Source organism: Chenopodium album, chromosome 8 (genome assembly GCF_948465745.1).
Source record: "Chenopodium album chromosome 8, dcCheAlbu1.1, whole genome shotgun sequence".
NCBI classification, from domain to species: Eukaryota; Viridiplantae; Streptophyta; class Magnoliopsida; order Caryophyllales; family Amaranthaceae; genus Chenopodium; species Chenopodium album.
The window spans coordinates 65,629,478-65,640,355 of record NC_137841.1 but is presented as its reverse complement, the minus strand read 5'-3'; the positions used below and the strand labels follow the sequence as shown (position 1 = coordinate 65,640,355).

The following is a 10,878-nucleotide window of genomic DNA, read 5'->3' as shown; positions in this document are numbered from 1 at the left end:
TTTAAGAATTGGTTCAAGGGTTTGGTATGATGAAATCACTCTTCCGGTAGGAAGATGTACGAGCACCTTCCTCCTTGGTCTTGCCTGATCACTTCCACCCTGGTCGGCCTGAGGGTTCTCCACCAAACGAATCACACCATTGTTCTTGAACACCCACACTCCTGACATCTTTAAGTTTTGTTGATTTTTCTTTACTAGACTGAGTGTTAGGGTATTAAAAAGGATTGGTTTGTGTTGTTGTTTTTTTTCTCGAGATGTATAAAAGCTAAACAAATGTTTAGAGGTGGATGGATGAGTGAATGGGGAGGTATGGGAAGAGGTATATATATAGCTAGGGGGGGCATGGGGTGAAGATAAAACAAGGAGGGAATACTCTTACAAAATACATCCATCAATTATCAAATTATCATTACCTTTAGCATAAGAATCTAGATGAAAAGGGTCCCACTACCATGGGTGTTCTTAATTTTGATTGGGGGGGTACAAGAAGATGCCTTGTGGTGTGATTTAGGGCACACGTGGGTATAGTTTAGGAGGAATTTTGATGCTTATGTTCATATAAAATAGAAGAATCTAGGGAACCAAGAACAAGTAAAAAGGAAGAGTCTAGCCTACATACAACACTAGATATCAAAAGGAAAATTAATCCAATGGCAAAAAAAGGTAGTGCCCACTTTGATCACGCAAAGCCCATGTGAATAAGGTGTATGGGGGATGGTAACACTATATTATTGGTCCATAGCATGTAATTAACATGTTGTGTACTTTAGATACTATGATTTTATGGTTTATAATTGCTTTGATCTAGAGAATTTGTGTAGAGGACAAGAGCTAATGATAAATTGATATGTATATTGGGTCATGTCATGTTAATAATTTGTTTGGTGTTCATAATTATATGTCACAAAGTTTTGATATGTCTTTTATATATAGTTATATGATTGTGAAAAGGGATAAATTTAGTGCCCATCATTTGATGGTCCTACATGAAAAAAGGTAAGTGTCCATGCAAGTTTGAGTTGGAGCATAGAGAAAGGTCATATCAATGTACTCATCATCATATGATGAAAGAAAGAAGTTCATATGGGCAAAGGAGATTTTTGTTCCACACACATTATCAAGTTCAAACTAGACATTAGAGGTGACAAGTGGACCATATATCTTTTGACTGAATATGGATTTTATAAAGGTGATCTTATAGCTTGGGTGCAGACTATTTACTACCTCCGTTACATATTATTTGCAACGATTTGATATAAAGTAGAGAGGGAAAATGTTTAATCGTTGCAAATAATATGTAACGGAGGTAGTATATTCAAATCTTTTACAAATTCATTCATGATAAAAATTTCAAGCACAGTATGTATATACAGTAATACAGTGGTATAACGTAAGCTAATTTTATGATTTGGTGTCCACATTAAGCATGACCAATTCCATCGCTAATTCAAGGTAAGAAAAGGGTACTTGATCTACAGGAATAAGACCATACACAAACCATTCTGACCCGCGTTAGAAGCAAGGTATATAGGTGGGGGAAAAGAAATCTCCATTTCTAAAGTGCTCTTCGTAGAGACTAATCTTCGGATTTCAAAGATGTGAGATACAATCATATAAATCAATTAATGTTTGGTACAAGCTGGTTTACTTATGATTGGTAGTATTTACTATTAATTAAGAACTTGTGACGTATAGGTGATGTTATATTAGTGCCATACAAATACAAATCAATCATTTGCATATAAATTAAAATGTCTTTTATAGAGACATGGGCCAAACTACTTGGAATGATGAGGTGGAGGAGTCATCTCAATTAAATTAATAAGAACTGTATATTAGATTAGATATAATAAAATTGTATCATATAGACAAATCATGTCTTACATATTAGTAACCAATTCGTACAAAAATGATAAATCAATTAAATTTATTTTGTTGCAAACAAATGAAATGATAAATCATTGTCCTACTACACATGCACATTAAGCCTATTAGAGCATGTACTATCTACTTTATGTGAAAAATAAAGAAAAATGGACTGACCACACCAAATAATTAAGCTTTAATGAACTTCCAACATCATGCTAACTTATGTCATGGAAATAAGCATTACCACCACATGAAACTCACATGGCCTCCTTGGTCCTACATCTCAACAAGCCGCTATTGCCATTTGGCAAAGTTACTTGTCTAGTCAAAACCATTGCCATCAACTCATCAAGGATATATCCTTCTTTTAAAGAAAAAAAAACATAGATATATCCTCTTTTAACATCAAATGTATATACTACTTATTTGCTAAGAGTTGGGCATGAGTCGGATCGATCAGGCCCACATATCGTGCAATCGTGTATTATTTTTAAGCGGATAATATTTGCAACGGTTTAAGAAAAAATAATATCATTTTAGACTGATATTCTATACATAGAGCCTATTTACATGAACCAGTCCACGTGTACGTCAGTGGGGTAGACTTTAACTTTAATTACTAATCTTTTCACGGTTTTTTTTTTTTTTTTTTTTTTTTTTTTTTTTTTTTTTTTTTTTGTAAAATTATCAATTATTAACGGATTGACACATGAACTACCCCGTCATGCCTATGCTAGACTTGTGTCAAATTTTGAAAATAATATACATACAATGCATCACTTGCTTTAATTTGTTGGGTTTGGGGTGGGTTAGGACTTATTTTCATGCCAACACGATTGATTCCCAACATGACTAGTTAGTAGTTTAGTACCATTGCTATCATATAATCCCTTTTCTTCATATTAGTTGATTTATGTACACATTATTAATTTATTTTGAATATTTGATGCCAAGGCAATTAAATATGTTGTATAACAACTTTGAGCTGGCATAAATAATAAAATGTCAACTAAATTTAAACAAAGAAAGTAACTCATTAAAAAGGAGGCAATCTTAACAACAACAATAACAACATGACTAGTTAGTAGTTTAGTACCATTGTTCCCACACCGGACCACCAACAATTCAACATGCTAAAGCAATAGCAATCACCATCTCAATACAACTTTTGTATATGAAATACCTTTTTTAAAATGGAAAGTCAAAATTAAAATTGGTACTCCGTAAAATCCAATACAACATGCTTAAATTTTACAAAATTTTCATGTGACTCAAATTATTAATTTAAGATATGTGTCATCCTTATTATTTTACCAATCATATAATTCTAGACGTATTAGGTTACTAATTTTTCTTCTTATACCTACAAAACAATTATAACAAGGACTAGCATATTTATTTACAAATTACAATGTTTCTCTTATACTCCGTATATATTTCTCTCTTATATATCTATACATCATAAAATTGCATAGAATAAAATTAAGGCAAAGCAAAAAAGCAAAAAAAAAAAAAAAAAAAAAAAAAAAAAAAAAAAAAGATTCTAATTCTTTAGTTAAGTACTCAGTATTTATATTTCAATATTTCAGCCACTAAAATGATGTACACACTTTAGACGACAAAATTAAAGGCATGTTTTTCTTCTTCTCATGCATCATTAATTATGTTTCTAGTCTAGGTTTCAGATTCTAATTAGCTTAGTAAGGAATTTTCTCAAGGCCAACTTTTGTAGGGTATTTTATTTTGTTAAGAAATATTACCTATGTTTCACAATGTTCTTAGCATTTTTTTTTTGACACCAAATTTTATTTTTCCATTATATGTAATTTATACATAAAGGAAATCACAAATTAATGATATACTCATATATGATTAAAGTTCCACATTGATAAAGGTGAAAAAGTAAAATGTTAAGAACGTTATTAAATAGATCGGAGGTAGTAGTATCAATTTGAACAATTACTTAAATATTTAAAACTCATAGTACGATTTGGATTAATTGCGTTAATCCTTTAGTAAACATTGCATTAATCATTTAGTAAACATTGGTAATCATTTAGTAAATCGGGTAATCATTAATCCTTTAGTAAACATTGCATTAATCATTTTAATCATCTAGGCCGGGCCTGTTCTCATACGATTATTTTCATTTCAGTTCAGTTCAGCTCTAATAAGTTCAGTTCAGTTAGTTTAGTTCAGCTCTAATAAGTTTAGTTCTGTTCAGTTTCTAATTTACTTCTCTTATAAAATATTCATTTCAGTTCAGTTCAACTAGCTCTAATAAGTTCAGTTAAGTTCAGTTCAACTTTAATAAGTTTAATTCAGTTCAGCTCATTTCAGTCAATGAAAACATGCCCTTGGTCTGAAAAACTCAAATACACATTAGATTCGCAAAATTAAACATTACAAAAAACTAAATAAGTCAAATATTCATAGGGGCCTAACTAATATATTCCCCACCCCATAAATATTGCAATATGTGGTATGTCTTGTGACTGCCCAACGTGTGTGCCACTTATAAATGAACAAAGTAACCCTTATAACATTGATCGAGTAACCCCTGTAATATTGACCAAGTATCCCCTGTAACACTGATCGAGTAATTCTATGACACTGACGACGTAATCCCTTTAACACTGACCAAGTAATAACACCTATTACACTAATAACGAAGTAATCCCTATAATGAATTTGCCATACGGTGTGGCCAGCTACATATATAAAAGAATTTGTGTTTTGTTTTTCAACAAATCTTTAATCGTTAATATCTTTAATTATTAATAAATAACATTTAAAAATAATAGAAATTTTACATGTATATATCCAAACCGTTTAACAAAGTTCAATATCACATAATATGTTTTTACTTGCATATAAATCACAATAGTTGTGGTAGAATGGAATGTTTGTCTAGTTTAAAAACTCAACATTCACAATATTTATATTTATTTATTTTCATTGTGGAATTTGATAGTTTAAATCTATATTATCTATATAGTTACTTTAATTAATTAAATCAATTTGTTCTCTCTTACATACCTATCACAATCAATACCAAACAAGCACAACCTTTATAGAAAGGTAGAAACACAAGTAAAAGAGATGGGGAATAATTGAATCATAGCTGTTATATCACTAAATCTTATATATACCTTTTTCAAAATAATCTCCATTAATAGTTTAATATGAAGTACTAATTAAGATTGAGAATGAACTTATAATACTTTAAGGAAAGATAAACAAAAGTTAGGAGAATAAACTTCTTATTAATTTATATAATAAAGATTTCTTCTTAACAATGCGTGCCGTAAGCAAAAAGAATTTATTCCTAAATATCAATTTATTTCTTAGAAAATTAGTAATAAGGAAGGTGCCAAATAAAGGTCTATAACAAAGCTTATACGATAATTGGTCTTTCATATAAAACAAAATATGCTCTTAGGGAATTAGTTAACCTAATTAAGATTATGGGAATATTTAACCAAAAAGGGTTGTAATTTAGAGGCTATTTTAGCTAGCTTAGCTAGAAGCTAAGGAATTATAATTATATATGAATGTGATTCAACTTTCAAAGGTCGAAAAAATGATGGTGGTATTCATCTTTGTATGGAAGGAGCTACCCAAAGTTAGATGACTTCATTTCCCACCAATAAGGGCATAAATTCCGTATGTAATCGACCAAAGTTTGATGTATGACAAATTCTCTCTCCAACAGCCTTATTTTAAAAATTTGTACGGTCAATTGGCTATAGTTTTGAACGTGTTAATTATCACTTACAAAGTGTTGAAATTTAACCCATTATAAACTCACCTGTCCTATGCTGAAGAAATAGGATATTAATTCATTTAATAAGATGTCCATTTTATCTTATAATTTAAAACTAAACAAAGTAACATTCAAAATTACACAATAAAAATACACTATACGGAGCATATATTATACATATAGTAAAAACTAAAAAGAGGATTTTACCCTTTGTTTACTATTTTGAGTAATGTAATATTGTACTCCCTCCGTCCCTGGAAGAACAACCCATTTGGCCTAATTTTAGTCCCAAAAAGAATGACTCATTTGCATTAAAACACCCACTAATTTGCAACAATATTTGTGCAAAATTAGCTTTCTCATATAAAAATTTGATTTTCCATTTAATTTTATTACTTTCTCTCTCTATTTTTTTACAAACCCCATGCAAATTTATGTTTCCAACATACTTTTACTTTTTTTTATTTAACTTTCTTAATAACCACGTAATCAACCCAAATGGGTCGTTCTTTCGGGGATGGAGGGAGTAACTAAATAGTCAGGCTGACTCTCACTTGTTTGCAACTATCAATAACAAAAAGTGTGGCTTTTTTTTTTTTTTTTTTTTTCCTGTAATTTTACAAGTTCGAAGCTTGCCTACAATTTTTTTTTATAAATATAGAGCCATATATAAGCATTAAATACACTCTTGAAAATTGTAGAAAATTAGGAATCCATGACAAAACACACGCGTAAATCAGTGTAATTAGTGTTTATATTTTTATGATTTCTTATCTTTTTACGATTTTCAAGTGTAAATTTAATTTTTATATGTAACCCTAAGGGCTATATGTATAACATTTTCCATAAATATATATTGTCGATTGTTGGTTTTTAACGAGTTAACAACTCTTTTCTACTACTACCTGACTACCTCCATTACATATTAATTGCAACAAAAGATTTTTTTGGATATGACGTCTTAATTATATATGCATATTCGTAAAATCTTACAATTCTACAATTCAAATTGGAAAGCGTCTTTGAGTTTAAAGTAAAATCTCAATTTTGATAACTTTGATTCACGTCTAACCTTACAAACGCTGTCTGATGATCACTAAACTCTTTGTGACCGCAATCTTATTTAATCCCCAATGAGATTGAATAAATTGAAGCAATGCAAATAGCAAGGTATCTATTATTGTACTCGCTTAGTCTAGGAGCAAAATTAAATAAGATATATATAAATTCTTTAATTGACGTGGTTCACACTAATTTATTGTAGACCACTAACATTAAGGAAATTATGGTTGTTTTATTAGTAAAAAAAGGGTCACTATAATAGAAAAAAGGTTGAAATAAAAGTGATTTTGGTAATATATAGGCTGTAAGAGGTTAATTTTTTTAATGAAATATTTTATATGCTGGTTAATATGAATAATAAAGGTCATTATGTTAAAATTAGTGTCATAACGTTGTACTTTAAGATCACAATAATATTCAACATTATACTAGTTTTAATAAAGGTTACTATGTTAAAAATAAGGTTACTATGGAAAAACTAAGGGTCACTATGTTCAATATACTGTCAGTTGCGTATGTATAAACCTCAGGTCCACAATAATATTATTGTGGACCAGGTCCACGCAAGTCTTTCTGATAAATTATAATCCTTTGAAATTACAATATTCTTGATCTTTTCTATATATATGTATAAAAAAAAATTAAAAATAATAAAAAGGAGGATAAATTAAGATTATTATTAAATTGAAGCTATATATATGTATATACGCACTGCGGCGATAGGCGTGAAAAATAAAATAGGAGATCGATCAAAAGTAAGATGCATCTTCCATGCTAATATTTAAATACATACACTCTACAAGTAAATAGTCATCTAGCAACTAATTAATTAAGCTTATTAATCTAAATTAAAGAACTGATATGCTTAAAGCATTTGTATACGATCGATGACATCAACCAATGAAGTTCAAGCTCATTAATTAGCTATATGAGCATGGAAGAGTCACAAATACTTTTAGAAGACATTTAGATGACAATTACCTTATTCGATTTATCTATATACGTAGTATAAAATTTAAGCTTCATTTATACCAGAATAACTAACAAACAGCGTGTTTTTTTTCATTTGGATGGGTGGCCTATGGCCTAGGGTGTATCATCATCGACTATTACGATTAACTTTTTTTTTTATTCACTTTTGATCAACGAAATTCCTCTAACCCCACTATTATTTTTTCTATATTCGACTTTTTTATATTCATCATCTATTACAATTTACTTTTTATGTTTTATACTTGTTTGCAATACATACATCTTCTTGGCACGCTATTTGATGGAGTGTTTTTTTTTTTTTTTTTTTTTGGTGTTTAGAGAGCCACAAGGGCAGGGGTGAAAATCGATCCCAAGATCTCTTAGAACCGGGAGGGAAGCTCTAACCACTTGAGCTACCCCTCACTCTCTATTTTGATGGAGTGATTAGAAAAGGTATACAGATGAATTAAGTTATAAAATCGAAAATGCATGTAATAACTTAACAATTTTATTTTATTGGTGGTCAAATTGATTGATCCATTTTCTAATCTAATTATATATATCTTTGTTAAGTACACGTCAAATTGGTGTATTCTAAGAATATAAATACATATAAGCAGAAGTAATATATAATGTAGGGCATGCATTTAGTCTGGCCATGCCATAGACCCATTCACCCATAGTTACGTTATCAGTGTATTGTGTAAAGTTGTCAATTTTGTATTAAGATACATTATAATTTATACATTTCTAATACAAATTACAAAGTAAGGAGTATTAATTTACCTTTGAGAGTCTTAGTTCCAATTATATATATGTCATGATTCTTTTTTAGGCAAGATGCTTAAGAAAAAAGTTGTCGATCTAATAGATTAGTACCTACACTATATATAAAAAGAATAAGTTACGTACGAAATCTGTGCTTTATACTTTTGTTCACTAGCTCATTAATAATTACTACTTATATACTAATTTATACAATTACATATACTATTATAATTTGTTAGGGTTAGATTGATATTCTTCCTGTTTTCTGTCTTTATGTAAATAAATCAAATGATGTCCACGCATTAATCCTCACTAAGACATTCAATGTGTCCACGTTAATTGCGAATATTATCAGACTCATACAGCATGAGTTTACATCTTAATTAAGGGGGAAAAATAAAGGAAACAACTAGTAATATATATGTATATTAAGTTCTAATATGTTAATACATCGGAAATGTATGTATATTAAATCATAGGTAATTATAAGACACTACAAAATATGTTCTTGATTAATGAAAAATTAGAAAGGTTTGATTTGCTAAGTTCCTAGAATCAAAGCCTAATTGTAGCAAACAAATTTAAAGGCAAACAGAAAGGTTGCACGCTATAGCTAAAGTTATAGCTCAAGTATAGAGCTTCCCTCTTGGTTTCTGGTGAATTTGGGGTCGATTCTTATCACTCGCGCTTGTTTCTCTCCAAACAAACAAACACATACACACACACACAAAAAAGAAGCTATAAACCCTGCCAGTACTTAACCATGCACGTTTTATCAATTTAATTTTATCCAAAAAAAAAATAAAAAATTGTCAAAATAACTCATGACATTATTTAATTAGGTGAAGAGAATCGTATCCACAACTATTTCAAACTAATACATCAAAAGGTTTGAGGTCCTTCAATTCAATAAGGGCTTGGCTTCTAAAAGATGATCAAGTCCGAATACAGTCCGATCCAAGTATGATGGCCAAAAGAAATTTAATAAGCTCTCTAATTCAATAAAGTATATATATATATAAAGTTTCCAATAACTAACTTTGGCATCAGTGAGGATTATATTCCTTGAACACCCATCCATATGTATTCCCCTTAAGGTAGGTTACTATGTATTCGTGTGTAGGTAGCTCAATCAAATAAGCGGATGCCAAACTATTTGATTTGAAGTATAGTTTGTCATTTCAAATATATTATATATATGGATAGTTGTCAAATAATAAGAATAGCGTGTTGTAAGTCAAAGCATGCCAAACCTATTTGATATGAAATATAGTTAGTAATTTCAAATATATTTTATGGATAGTTGATTTGATTTTGACTTTGTCCAGAGTTCATGCATGATAATCTATCTCTAATATATATAATCCGATTTCAATTCTACTTAGGATTACTACCTAGCCAAAAAAAATTAAATCCCACCCTAATAACTCTTATAGTGCTATAAATTTAGTACGTACTCCTCTAATCATAAAATTTTTATACGTTCTTTATTTTAAGTTTAACCAAATCAACTATATACCACTCATTATTAGCAATAATGACTGCTCCCAAGGAATTAAATTCTAAGTTTGAGGATGTCTTAGTAATAAGTTGCCCTAATAGTAAATGCTATAAATGTTTGGGTGAAAGTTTGTGTTACAAACTCTACTTATCGAGCATCAATAATGAATACAAAAGTTTTGGTACTAATCCAAATGATATTTCTCCAAAGATTGGTGATAATATGAAGAACAAAGATGACTTCAATAAAGATAACAAGATAGAGCAAGTGAATGAGATTGCTAATTCAAGAAACGATGAAAGTTTGTTGAAGAAAACAAAGTGATTATTATAATTATAGAGGAATGGTAAGATACATTGTCTATTTTAAATAATTGTTATTCTTTCTGTTCCAATTACATTCCCTAATTCTTTGTTAGGCAAGATGCTTAACATTACAATAATGACTTCTCTATCTAGTAGACTAATATCTAAAAAAAGAATAATTATTTACAAATTTTGTGCTTAGCTTCATTCTATTGCCCGTTCACTAGTTCCTTTAATTACATACATTCAATCATTCATAGTTTATTAGAGTTAGATTGTTATTCTTCTTGTTTTCTGCTTTTATATTAAACAAATATGTGATTATAATCGACTATGTATTACGCCTCTCTAGGAAGACATTCAATGTATCGGGTTGATAGTGAAATCTTAGCTTATACAGTTATACAGTTATATATACTCCGTATCTTAACTGAATCGATCATATTCTATGAGTTGCTTAAGGTGTGATATGATTTTATTTGAAAATTATGCATCTTAAATAAGAAGTAGAAAAATGATTATACAATGGTAGGAGAGATCAAGTATATTTATAGTTTTTTTTTATTGCACCATGAGGGATTTCACGTTTGTCAATGCATTACTTTAGCTATTAATATTGTTAAAGGACCAACTCA

The 10,878-nt window shown here is 29.6% G+C and overlaps 1 protein-coding gene across 1 annotated transcript in view; it reads right to left on the bottom strand.

Annotated features, from left to right (window-relative positions):
* The window catches only part of LOC145556291 (flowering-promoting factor 1-like protein 2), a 740-nt gene extending 455 nt beyond the window's left edge, over window positions 1–285 (bottom strand). Inside the window, exon 1 of the mRNA XM_081617943.1 lies at window positions 1–285. This exon is cut by the window's left edge and continues 455 nt beyond it. Within this exon, the coding sequence (XP_081474069.1) occupies window positions 1–168 (168 nt within the window). The 5' untranslated portion in view covers window positions 169–285.
* Between the last annotated feature and the right edge of the window lie 10,593 nt (window positions 286–10,878).